General features: G+C 37.9%; 1 protein-coding gene across 1 annotated transcript in view; it reads left to right on the top strand.

Annotated features, from left to right (window-relative positions):
- Positions 1–2,130: 2,130 nt before the first annotated feature.
- The window catches only part of rxfp1 (relaxin family peptide receptor 1), a 170,340-nt gene continuing 158,743 nt past the window's right edge, over positions 2,131–13,727 (top strand). Inside the window, exon 1 of the mRNA XM_047354544.1 lies at positions 2,131–2,478. Coding sequence (XP_047210500.1) covers positions 2,436–2,478 — 43 coding nt within the window. The 5' untranslated portion in view covers positions 2,131–2,435. The remainder of the gene's footprint in view (positions 2,479–13,727) is intronic.

Genomic DNA, 13,727 nt, shown 5'->3' with positions numbered 1-13,727 from the left:
TTTTAACTTTACAGGCCTCTTTATGCTAATGACAACATTAAAAACCAGCCAACATTTGGATGGGTTTTTTTTTAGGGTTTAGAGGAGATTGTCTAATTCATCAAAACAAAAAAATAATACACTCCCTGTTATGCGTGATGGATCATCAGGATTCCTGTTTTAAATTTGTATAAACTTCCATGCTAAGATTGTGGTTGTTCATTATCATGAAGTCAGCATATCAGGGTCCAGGTCCTGGTTGCAACATGGAGTAGTCTTGTATCAGTGGCGGTTTCTTACCCATGAGGTTTGAGCCTTGCATACTGTTAGAGTTAGAAAGCTGATAATTACAGACAAGTGTAAAAATAAGACACAAGTGAACCAAGTAAGTTTGACTTGCAAGGGAGAGACAGTCCTCTGCCAAACAGCGACTTCCTTCTCACAAAGAGAAAATCCTTGCACCAGCCTTTTATTTACAACTCACATTCCAACAAGCAAAAAGCAGGAATTGGTTCAACCAATTCTTACAGAGATTTCAACTTAAAAAGAGTGGTCATTCCCATATATGACAGAAGCATGTCATGTCCAGGGATTGATCCACTCCAGACCACATTCCTTAACTTTCCCCAAACCCTTTTACACACTAAAACCAATCACAGGAATCATCTTAACTAGAGCAGAACTTCAAACATAAACATGGTTTAAACTAAGCAATGATAACTTTTATACATTTTTCCAACATATACCTTTGTGGATTGGTTATCTGAAAATTTGAAGAAGGGCCTGCCATGGGGGCCTAATGATAAGGTTACAACATTATAATGCTGTGGTGGCACTCAAAGTAATTTAGTTTAATGCTCTTGGCTGTGCAGCTGCTTTGAAAATTACATCCTTTTTGCTGCAAAAAAAGAGAAGCAGCTAAAATAAACAGTCCACAATCTGCATGCCAATAAATACCAAGAAATTATTAATCAGTAAATAAGATCTATCTAAATCAACTCTACCATTTCTAATTAGAAGAATTGTCAAATAATCAGCCAGAATTACCCCAGGATCTTTTTGATGTTTACAACAAAATCTTGGTTTTTCAGGCGATTTCTGAAAAAACACAATAAGAAAGAGAAATATATCCAAATTTGAGAAGTGGGGTGAAAAATATTTTGACCTACATTAGAAAGACTTTTTAAAGGCATCAATAGTATCTCCAAATTAATATGTGAGAAATGATAATCATTATTGTATCCAGCCTTCTGATCTGTTGTACGTGATATTCTTGCACTGACTCAAAGCTTTGCCTCCTACAAATGAGATGGTATCCCAATGCAGTTTAGTTTGTTACTCTTGCCAGAGGCTATTCATTATGGTAGGATGAATTTCTCACTGACTGATTTCAAACATGGGAATTGATAATATTGACAGATATCTCCCACCTCCTTTTCTCTACTCTGAGTCTTTAAAGGCACACAGTCCCATCAGCCCAACCCCAAGGACACTTTCTATCAATTAGGTTTAAATGATAAAAGTGGTAAATAGTAAGAAAATGTATCTAAGTTTAGGAGGAGGATTACTTTAGATCAGATTCTTTTTCCTGTTGCTGCTGCAGAATATCATAATAGCAAAAGCCAATTAATACAACTGATATTTTGGCTGATATTGTAATAATATTGAGCTGGCAGAGCTATAACAGAAACTTGCTTACTGAACATATGTTTTGCTTTAAAAATAATTTAAGGAAAAATTATCTCTAAAATTGGATATGAAACAGGAGATTTTAAAAACAAGAAGAAACCAGAAAAAAATGAAAAGTAGTACAGGAGGAGAGACAAAATGAAAGCTCAGAGATACGGAGGCACATAAAAATCCTTGACTGCGAGGAAGCTTCCTTGTGAAACAGAGAATACCTTAACCCGGACTGAAAACTCATGAATTTAAAGTCTTTGCAATTGCGCATAAAGAAAAAAAAGAATATTTGAGACTTCCTTTATTCTGTCATCAGGAAGACAATATAAAAAGGAATGGATTAATCAGTCCTCTGATACGCAGTAATGCACTGGGAGAGTTTCGTCTCCTAATTGAATAGAGGAGTTATTGAGCAGCTCCCGCTCAGTGCTGGTAATATATGAAATGCTGAGCCTCCTCTCTGCGTGTCTGTGCGCACTGCTGCACCTTTGCCGCCTGCTTCTCCCCGTGCGTCAAAACATGGCAACTCTTTAAACCTTTCCCTCTCACGGGAGGAAGCTGCAGATCGCTTCGACCCTGCGAAGCGTTCACAGGTCTCTCCTGCAGCCGCTGTCTGGACTAGACCATCTTATATTCACCGTCAGCGCGGCTATTACCGCACGGCGTTTTAATTAGAAACTTCTGGCGAGATTTTCACACCTGGAAAGAGGGGACGAGAAAATTACTACTCCTTTCTTCCACGTACGCGATTTTAACCAAGAACTTGCAGGGGCATCATGCAAGTTTACGTTGCTGTGATATTCGCTTATGGAGTGTCGGGTAAGTTCAGCAACTCCTTCTGACTGACCACATTCTGAACTCTTTGCGTGCTTTGTTTTAGGGAATTTGTGTTTTACAGTTTAAATTAGATTTGCCTTTGAAACACAGTTATTCGATCCACATCTGAACTGATCATAAAACTGAATAGAAAGATTGGAACAGGAGGCACCAAAGGGATTCTACTGTAAATATGTGGAGATTTTTCATTCATTTTAGAGTTATGTTATAAAATGGGCTTTCAAATGCTATAATAACTGTCATAATAGTTTTTCTCAATCTCATTCTCTTATGAAAATAATTTAAATCGCTTATCTTCTGATATTTATATTCATTATATGTTCATTATGTTAATGCGCATTCAGTCAAATGTTTCTCTTGTGTTTGCATCCCGTTTATTTCGTTAATGTTTTGGATTCTATCAGTGGCAGGCTAATATGTGCATTTGAAGCATATTTAAGTCCATAGTGTCAGCTGTGCAATGAAGCATCTGTTGTGGAATTTTCTTATCAAAGTGGGTAGAAGTTGACTCATAACAAGAGAAAATCCAGACTTTGGGTTTATAAGTTTTATTCAAAGGCATTCAGCGTTTGAATGACTCTGTCACCAAGCAAGTCAGTTGAACAGAGCCCCGAACGCTATTTTCACACAGTATTTATACCAGAACAAGACAGTGTTATCTCAACTGCAAAGAGTCCATGTTCTATGACCCCAACCCTTCTTGAGTTCAACAGTGACAAGCTTATCTAGGAACAGACCTAACTGCCCTAACTGACATTGTCCAAAGATTGGTCTGAACCATTAACCTTCTGATAACGGCTTTACAGCTTACTCCCTAACACAGATGTTCTGAGGAGTAAGATAAAAATAAATCATACACTGTGAAATGCTTACTGCAAGAATTTCCATCACACATCTCTAACAGTAAAGGGGGACATTTTCTCAGTTACTGTGCTGCTTAAATGGGATTCTGTGTTACTGGGATAAGCCACTGTGTTAAGAATAAGAGAAGTGGGTCCAAACACTGAATTTGCTGTAGCATATTTTAACTGCTGTTTTTCACTGAAACGATTTAATACCAAATCCACTAAAGAACTGGACATTTCTGGAGGAGTAACATCTAAATTCAGCTTTAGAGATCTTCAGTTCCTTCTATAGTTTTAATAGCCGATCAGTTTGTCTTATATTCCAGTGATAAATAAGGCAACACATTGGTGGGATCATCAGATATGAGTTTATTTAAATAGCGCAACACTTATTGAGACACTGCCAGTGGTTTCTCTCGACTCACAGGGCATCCTCTGTGGTCAGCTGTCTTTTGTTGCTTGGACAATGTGCCCACCACTTTCCTTGTCGGCATTATTCTTTCTATTTCCATTTCACATATTTCAGTTGGAGGTTTTTATCCTAAACATTGCTGTTTGGTAAAGGTTTATCAGCCAGACAAGTCTTTTCTAAAGATTTTTTTTCTTTTAAGTTGGCTGAAAATAGGACCCAACAAGGCTGTGGCAAGGCATTAATGAAGAAACATTTGAAAGTTCCAAAGAACTCCTAGGAGCAGGTCGTGGAACGCAGGTGGCACAAACATGGAGAACATAACAGAGCAGCGAAATATGAGGCAGTTCAATGGAAGAAACTAGTAATGACAACCAGAGAGCTTACATACAGGGAGTGTGGAGAAAGGCACTGGAAATGAGGAACAGCTGAAGCAGAGGTGCTGAGGGAGGGAGGCTAATAATCACAGAGGAGCTGAATGGAGATAAATAAAACCCTAGAAATATACAAAGAACTCATGATTGAACTAAGAAAAGAGGAATTAACTAAAATGCCAACACTTTAAAGAACATAAACAGCAGGGAAATTATGAAAACAAAGACACAAAAACATCCAAAAACTCAAACACTTAAGGATCATATCAGCAACAGTGAATCCACCATAGAAACAAACTTCACTTTTTATATGCTCAGGTTAGTGGCTGGCAGACCAGGTTCTGAAAAATCAATGTTTTGTTTTTTTTCATTCAATAAATGCATTAGAAATAGGAACATCCACAACTTTCTGTTTTTTTAACTTTTGGCTAAAGTGTTTTAGATCATTGAACAAATTTTTATATAAGTTGAAGATGAGTAAAAACAAAAAGCAGTTTTCAAATTATTATTTAATATATTAAGGGAAAAACTATTTATTCTCATTGATAAATTGAATCCATAAATTACCTGTGATTAATAGAGGTAGTAAACTCTGTTGAATTTATGGATTTGGGTCACTCTGAGACACTCACTGAAGTGATCACTTCACTTGATATTACGAAATTTTAAATGGCATGATCAAAGATGACACCCAGGTTCTTTACATTATTACTTGAGACCAAGTTAATGCCACCCAGCGTGTGTCACTGACTAAGCAGTTTGTTTTTTAGAGGTACTGGACAAAACATGACAAGTTCTGTCTTGTTTGAGTTAAAAGCAGAAAATAAAGTGTCATCCAGGGTTTTATGTGTTAAAGACATGCCTGTTTTCTAATAAACCTACTTAATGTATCATCTATTTGGAAACTGCATTTTAAATTAACCTCAGTACAGCCATCTGTGAAACTCCTGAAGTTTTACAGAGGACACTACTGTCATTGATCTTATCAGGGTCTATGTTGAGTCTCCATATGGACAGGAGGTGGAGTGGCTTTTATCCACAAGAGCTGCTGCTCATCTTCTGCACAGCCATTATTCAGTCTGTTTTGTGCACGTCCATCACTGTGTGGTTTGGTTCATCCACAAAACAGGACAGTTCCAGATGGTAACAAATATTCAGGTCTGCAGAGGATATTCAGGGTTGATCTTCCCTTCATTCAGGATTTCCAGGCTGTCAACATTGTCTTCTTCTTTGAGAAATACTGTATATACAGGTCTTTCTCAAAATATTAGCATATTGTGATAAAGTTCATTATTTTCCATAATGTCATGATGAAAATTTAACATTCATATATTTTAGATTCATTGTACACTAACTGAAATATTTCAGGTCTTTTATTGTCTTAATACGGATGATTTTGGCATACAGCTCATGAAAACCCAAAATTCCTATCTCACAAAATTAGCATATCATTAAAAGGGTCTCTAAACGAGCTATGAACCTAATCATCTGAATCAACGAGTTAACTCTAAACACCTGCAAAAGATTCCTGAGGCCTTTAAAACTCCCAGCCTGGTTCATCACTCAAAACCCCAATCATGGGTAAGACTGCCGACCTGACTGCTGTCCAGAAGGCCACTATTGACACCCTGAAGCAAGAGGGTAAGACACAGAAAGAAATTTCTGAACGAATAGGCTGTTCCCAGAGTGCTGTATCAAGGCACCTCAGTGGGAAGTCTGTGGGAAGGAAAAAGTGTGGCAGAAAACGTTGCACAACGAGAAGAGGTGACCGGACCCTGAGGAAGATTGTGGAGAAGGGCCGATTCCAGACCTTGGGGGACCTGCGGAAGCAGTGGACTGAGTCTGGAGTAGAAACATCCATAGCCACCGTGCACAGGCGTGTGCAGGAAATGGGCTACAGGTGCCGCATTCCCCAGTCCTGGGCTACAGAGAAGCAGCACTGGACTGTTGCTCAGTGGTCCAAAGTACTTTTTTGGGATGAAAGCAAATTCTGCATGTCATTCGTAAATCAAGGTGCCAGAATCTGGAGGAAGACTGGGGAGAAGGAAAAGCCAAAATGCCAGAAGTCCAGTGTCAAGTACCCACAGTCAGTGATGGTCTGGGGTGCCGTGTCAGCTGCTGGTGTTGGTCCACTGTGTTTTATCAAGGGCAGGGTCAATGCAGCTAGCTATCAGGAGATTTTGGAGCACTTCATGCTTCCATCTGCTGAAAAGCTTTATGGAGATGAAGATTTCATTTTTCAGCACGACCTGGCACCTGCTCACAGTGCCAAAACCACTGGTAAATGGTTTACTGACCGTAGTATCACTGTGCTCAATTGGCCTGCCAACTCTCCTGACCTGAACCCCATAGAGAATCTGTGGGATATTGTGAAGAGAATGTTGAGAGACTCAAGACCCAACACTCTGGATGAGCTAAAGGCCGCTATCGAAGCATCCTGGGCCTCCATAAGACCTCAGCAGTGCCACAGGCTGATTGCCTCCATGCCACGCCGCATTGAAGCAGTCATTTCTGCAAAAGGATTCCCGACCAAGTATTGAGTGCATAACTGTACATGATTATTTGAAGGTTGACGTTTTTTTGTATTAAAAACACTTTTCTTTTATTGGTCGGATGAAATATGCTAATTTTGTGAGATAGGAATTTTGGGTTTTCATGAGCTGTATGCCAAAATCATCCGTATTAAGACAATAAAAGACCTGAAATATTTCAGTTAGAGTGCAATTAATCTAAAATATATGAATGTTAAATTTTCATCATTACATTATGGAAAATAATGAACTTTATCACAATATGCTAATTTTTTGAGAAGGACCTGTATACATATTTACAAGATAAAATTATTTCCCACCTTTTTTTTTCTGTTTGTGTGCACAAACCCTACCAGTAAAACAGAGTTTGATTCAGATTTTCTTTACAATTTGTGTACTCATCTGAAATTTAATGGTGACAAAAAAGCTAAAACAGATGAAAGCTGTAATGGGACAAATACACATTCATGGTATTATAGTGAGGGGAGAATGGAGCAGGAGATCGACAGACGGATCGGTCCGGCTGCTGCAGTAATGGGGACGCTGTGCCGGTCTGTTGTGGTGAAGAGAGAGCTGAGCCGAAAAGCGAAGCTCTCGATTTACCAGTCGATCTACGTTCCTACCCTCACAACATTACAGTGATACAGAAAATCAAACACAGAAAAACAAATCAAATGACATTAATAATCCTTGGGAGTTTACTGGTAAGAGCTGGTTCTAATCCAATCTTTCTAATAGAGGTAACTAGATCATTAAGTCCTCTGTGGTAAGGAATTCATCCGGTGCTAGAAGAAAAAGGATAATATTAATCCTTGAGGTCACTGGTATGAGGCAGTTGTGGTCCCATCATTCAAATAAGCTGGGTCACTGGTATAAAACAGTTTTAGTCCAAACTTTTTAGAAAAACAACAGTTATTTGGGTCAGGGCGACTCTTAGTTTTCCGTTCGCCTTGAGAGTCTCGCTGGTGCTTCTCAATGGCTAATCCAAACAGCCAAATTCTAGGTCCTTTCCGCCAGATCCGAGCGAACAACTTTCTCCAAGATTTATCCCATTTCACCCCTGAGTCCATGAACTGCAACCTGCCTGCAATGCTGTGTAAGGAACACATCCAGTCTGCGATTCAGCTCACGTAACATCTCAGTCTGAGTGTTGATCACTCTGCAGATCCCATCATACATGCCAGGCAGTCTTACAATGGCCAGAACAGCAGCTGACGTTTTTCGAATTTCTCGATATGCCAGGTAACCGCCAACTCCAAAAAGCAGAAATCTTGTTATCAAACATCCAATTGTATACACATCTTCGACATCCTCGACTGACAATATCGACAGACACACAATCCTCCACTTCTGCCAGGAGTCCATCGTGTATCCGGAGAAAAATGTCCTGTCTGGACAAGAGGTTTCCCCTTAACCCTGTCTTCTCGTTGAGAAAATTTGATCAATTGCATTGAGAGACCAGCTGACCAAATCCATAACTCAGAATTTTGGAAAATATGCAAAAAAAGGCTCCAAAAAAAAGACAAGACACAGAGCTGAAGCAGGGCAGATATGGGAGGGTGAGGAAGACAGAGAAAAGCGTCCTCTTTCACCGAGAGCAGAAAGAAAAGAAGAGATTCAAACTACTACATATATCAAAAAACCCAGTGTGTTAAATCTTTATTTATTTATTTATTTATGTTAAACCTTTATTTAACCTTAGGATAAAAACATTAGTTTTTCGTCAGACCTCGAAGAAAACTGGAAATCGGCATCAACCAGGACAAGCAATACTGTGCCTAAAAGTATCTTGCATTTTAAAATTGGTGCAAACTTACTCTGTCATAGATGAGTACCTGAATTAGAAATTATATGCACTATCTCACCTGGATTCACCTTTCCCATCTCTAATCCTACTAATAGGCTTTAGCACAAGTCTTCCTCCACAGCAAAAAGATAAAGAAAGATTAACATTTGACTTTAGGGATTTTCTGTTTCACCTTTTCTGTCTTTATGCTCCCTTGAGAAAGCAAAATAACTGCTTCTACCAGACCTCAACCTGTGAAGCAGCTGAGTCAGTCACATAACCCATTCCACTTCCAGGTTACATGAAACATTTATAATGAACACACCTGCCATTCTTGGGTTCTCCAGTGTTTTTTTTTTTTTCTTTCAGAGGTGATTACTAAAACATTTATTTATGTATTCGATATAAAATTAATTTGTCTCTGGCTTTTTGTTACCATTTTACTTTCATTTTATGTCGACTGGAATCAAGATTATACACTTTAGCAATAGGTATAAAATGCTTATATTCTCTTAAGACAACTGACAGGGAAGCATAAATGTGAAAGAAAAGAAATAAATCCATCTGTAACTTTAACACAAAATGCAGCCCTGTGCATTCATCAGTTTTCATCTCAACTAAGCAGCTAATATTTCAGAAGCACAGTTGGGTAAAAACTTCACCAACTTCAGTCAGATAAATGATGCACAAAACCCAATAGCTCCATCTTGGAATCAATAAGCATGTTAAAGTGCTTGTGAAATTGAATGAAAACATCTCAATATTGAAGAAATTGGGCAGTAATTGACATGATATTAATTTTAAAGACGTATTAAAAGAAAATTGTGACACTAAATCGGCATATTTTGTTGTTGAAATTTGCAAGTCCAAAGTCGTCCGGAAATTACATGAAAGGGGAACTTTTCATCATGTGCTTCAATGATAAACTGTTCAGGAAGAAGACAAGTTGCATTAAAAACAGCATTAATATTTTTGAAGCGTTGCATTGCTGCTGGTGGTGGCAGCAATACTGCGACAGCAGCCGTTAGTCTGCACCACTTTCCTGAAGCAAAGAGGATCAGAGCTGCCTGGATCAGAACTGGAGAACTAAGGAGGTAGAGATGGGCTGGTCCCACCAAGCACAGCCAGCTGTGATCAGAGGACTTCTGATAGTAGCAAACTACTTCGAACAAGAAACCTCTGTATTCACAAGAGAAATTATGTCGGAGGTCGGGATATTTTAAAGACGAAGGAGAGTGTTGAAGCAGATGTTATAGCCACGCTGTTCAGAGCATCTGATGGGAAAAGATCGCCAAAGAGAAGGTTGTTGCTTCCTGTTGCTAAACGGATCAGGGCTCAGCAGGTAAAAACATTTCCTTGTCGCAAAAGTACATTTAGATATCGGTAGTCATTGTTAATAATTTAAAATTTGAAATTATTATTAATAATAATCAGAAATTATTATTATTAAAATAAGATATATTACACATGCATATGTTATATTTAAATAAATGTTTCTCTAAAGATTTTAACAAAAAAATTACACATCAAGAAGTATCTTTAAATCTTTTAACACCTGTTGTATCTGCTGCTACTGCTCCATGCTGCTGAGCTTCACCTCCAGTTGTTTCACTGCCAGGTGGTGCTCTCGGCTCTACCAGTGGCTCCTATATATAAGGAGCTGCGCCCAAAACTTGTGCTTTGGCACCTGATGACAGCTGACTTTCTTCTGACTATGGTTCGTGTCTCTCTATTAGTGAGTGTAATATATCTACAGAAACATCAGATTCTTCGCTACTGTCCATGTTGGCCATTGCACCCGTTGTCAGGTTACATGCCAAGGTTCCACTTTCACTTCATAAAACAGTGCAACAAAATTGCAAAGGAGTAGTCAGAAGGTGCCTTTTTTTGTGAAATTTACAACGGTTCCTTTCAACAACATAAATTAACTTTGTAAAAAAATATTTTGTCAAGTTTACTTATATAGTGCTTTTCAGCAACAAGGCACTCAAAGCGCTGATCAATGTTTCCTTTCATTGATTTCCTTTGATTTATCATACAAATTCGATGTCACAGGCATTTTAAAGTTCACAACAAGACAATTAGAAAAAGACTAAACAAGTATAGCTTATTTGGACTGTTGAGGAGCCTCTTGGCAGTATGACTTAGTTTTGCACAGTTTTGATGGAAGCACATGACTGCTAGAGCAATGTCTTAAACAGATGAGGCCAAAGCAGAAATGTTTTACCATAATGTAGTGTCATATTTAGAGAAAACAAACACAACATCTCAGCAAAACACTTCATTCCAACCGTCAAGTATGGAGGTGAGGCGGTTGTAATTTGGGCTTTTTTTGCAGGATGTATGCACCTTGCAATTATTTAGTTGACCATGAACTCAACTGTTTGCTAGAGTATTCTAGAGTGAAATGTGAGGCCATTTATCGTGCAGTTGAAGTTTGTCTAAAACAGAGTCATTAAATAGGACTATGATCCAAAGCACACCAGCAAATCTACAACAGTATGCCTGAACAAGAAAAGAATCAAGGTGTTGCAACAGCCCAGTCAAAGTCCAGACTTCAACTTCGAAATGCTATAGTGGGACCTAAAGATATCTATGCACAAACAAATGTCTGCAAACCTCCATAGGAACTTAAGGAATATTGTAAATAAGAGTGGGCCAAATTCTCCCCAATATAAACAGACTGAAAAAGTCAGACACAAAAACAACTACAACTTATTTACCATTATTAGTGTTTAAAAAATAAAATGTGTGGAATCTACTGGGTGGTCTCTTTGTACTTGGGGTTAGATTAAAAAGTTTTAGGACATGGTAAGATCTAGAAAATGTGTACACTGCCCTGAGGCATAAAACTGCTGACATAAAAGAGGGATAAATGCAAGGAAGGAACAGGAAATTTGTATCTGCTAAATTTGGCATTGAGGCCATTGCTATTTTATTTGTTTTTTTGTTGCAAAGGTCAGAATTTGAAGGAGTGCTTCAATAGAGATGCAGTGGGGACTGTGAATTACAGCTATTGAAATGGTTCCTAATACTAATACAACCTTAGGTCAAGACAAAAATAACCCATAATTGTTGCTTTTTTGCGTGCTCTGTCTTCCGACTCAAAAAGTAATTACTGTAACAAAGCTACTTGAGATGTAGAAATATAAACAATGCAGCTTTATTTGTTCTTCATGAATACATTATTTTTTCATTATTAAGCAAAACATCAACATGATCATGAATGTTTAAAGTGACTTCAATAGGCCTGTTTGATGACTACTTGCTGAGGGTAAGGCTTTTATATTTGGATTTGGTTTAGCTGAGCCATCATGAAATATCCTTTCCTTTATTTTGTGACCATAATAGGATTCATGATTATTGTAGAACTTTGACATTTTACATAAGGCATTGGGACTTTAATGTTCAGGAAAGCCAGTCATTTACAAGGCTTCCTTGTCCATGTCTTTGTGATGTACGAGTTTAAGAGAAAGGAAACTGTTTTGACCTTTGTGGCAAATGCTAAAGGGTATGGCAGGGTTTCATCATTGTATTTGTCTCAAGAGGTGTTTTACAATTCCCTGGAGGTCCAATAGTATAATGTCTGTCTAATATCCATAAGTGCTCCAAGTATCCTTGGATGATGAGCAAAATAAAATGTAATGAACCTTTAGAGTGTTTACATCTCCTGCTACTTGCCCAGCACCTGAAAAAATAATTTCTTTGGCGTTGTTTTCCTGTCCCCATCTTCCCAATGAGGTGCTTTTAGATTTGCCTCAAATGATGCTATGCATCTTTTGTAATTTTCAACGTCAACTATTCTTAAGCTAAACAATGCAGCAGCTCACATTTAACTAAAACTGAAGCCACCCTTCTTCTGTAATCCTTCAAGGTAGTTTAAAATCACATCAGCTTGCATAATGCACCCCCTTCTTTAGAAGCAGTTTATGTCTGGTGCAGACATGTATCCTGCTTGATCAGATTACAAGGGAACAGCGGAGTACAGGTGTAAATGCATTTGCGACACATTGAGGACACAGCTTCACGAGCTCAGGCCACATTCAGAGTTTGCTTCTTAGGGTTGTGGACACATTCTGTTACATTGTGAATGTGAACCATATCCTCGCCTGTGGTTGCTATTTCTAAGCAGCCAATTTTCAGCAGGATCTTTTTTCCAGCTTATCTATTTTGTGCAAAACACACATTGTGAATTAAGTTGAGTCCAAACAAACGGCCGGTCTAATTCACTGAAATCCCCGCTGCTACTTCTGTGAACAAGTAGCTGTCACTGCTGTGCCTCAAACCAGGAAGCAGCTATTAGCTGCACAGCCTGGATGCATCGAGCAAAGCTGTGTATTGGTCATAGTTCTAATGAAAACGTAGCAACATCCAGAACCCATCTTGTACAGACAATTGATGCATGGAAGTAGTAACTACTTTGTTTATGTGAAACATTTTTAATTTATCATCAAACAAACTTTCACTCCTCTATTATTGTGTTTTACATATATGGCCATGTAACATTTTGGGCAAAAGTTTATATACTATCATTATGAGTTTGGATTTTATATTGAGTTTGGGCTTTTAATAATTTATTTCAAATATTATTTCTAATGACTTTAAAAGTTTTTTGTGAGCAGGTTGATTTGTGATATTGTTAGCCTTATAGCATAATTTCCTAAGTCATATTCTGGCTTACTGCTACAAAATCGATTAAAAATATTTTTTGCTTCCTGAAAAATGTTTTTTCTTGTTTTTCAAAAACGTTCAAATATGACTTAGGCAATTATGCGATAAGGCTAATGATTTCAGTGTGAAGCTACAATATTCATAGTCATGAAAATCAAGACAACTCTTTCAATGAGAAGGTGTGTCTGTACTGTATATACTGTGTGTGAGTGTATATATATATATATATATATATATATATATATATATATATACAGGTCCTTCTCAAAATATTAGCATATTGTGATAAAGTTCATTATTTTCCATAATGTCATGATGAAAATTTAACATTCATATATTTTAGATTCATTGCACACTAACTGAAATATTTCAGGTCTTTTATTGTCTTAATACGGATGATTGTGGCATACAGCTCATGAAAACCCAAAATTCCTATCTCATAAAATTAGCATATCATTAAAAGGGTCTCTAAACGAGCTATGAACCTAATCATCTGAATCAACGAGTTAACTCTAAACACCTGCAAAAGATTCCTGAGGCCTTTAAAACTCCCAGCCTGGTTCATCACTCAAAACCCCAATCATGGGTAAGACTGCCGACCTGACTGCTGTCCAG

This window comes from Girardinichthys multiradiatus, chromosome 23 (genome assembly GCF_021462225.1).
Source record: "Girardinichthys multiradiatus isolate DD_20200921_A chromosome 23, DD_fGirMul_XY1, whole genome shotgun sequence".
Lineage (NCBI taxonomy): Eukaryota > Metazoa > Chordata > Actinopteri > Cyprinodontiformes > Goodeidae > Girardinichthys > Girardinichthys multiradiatus.
This window is presented reverse-complemented; position numbering and strand designations above follow the sequence as displayed.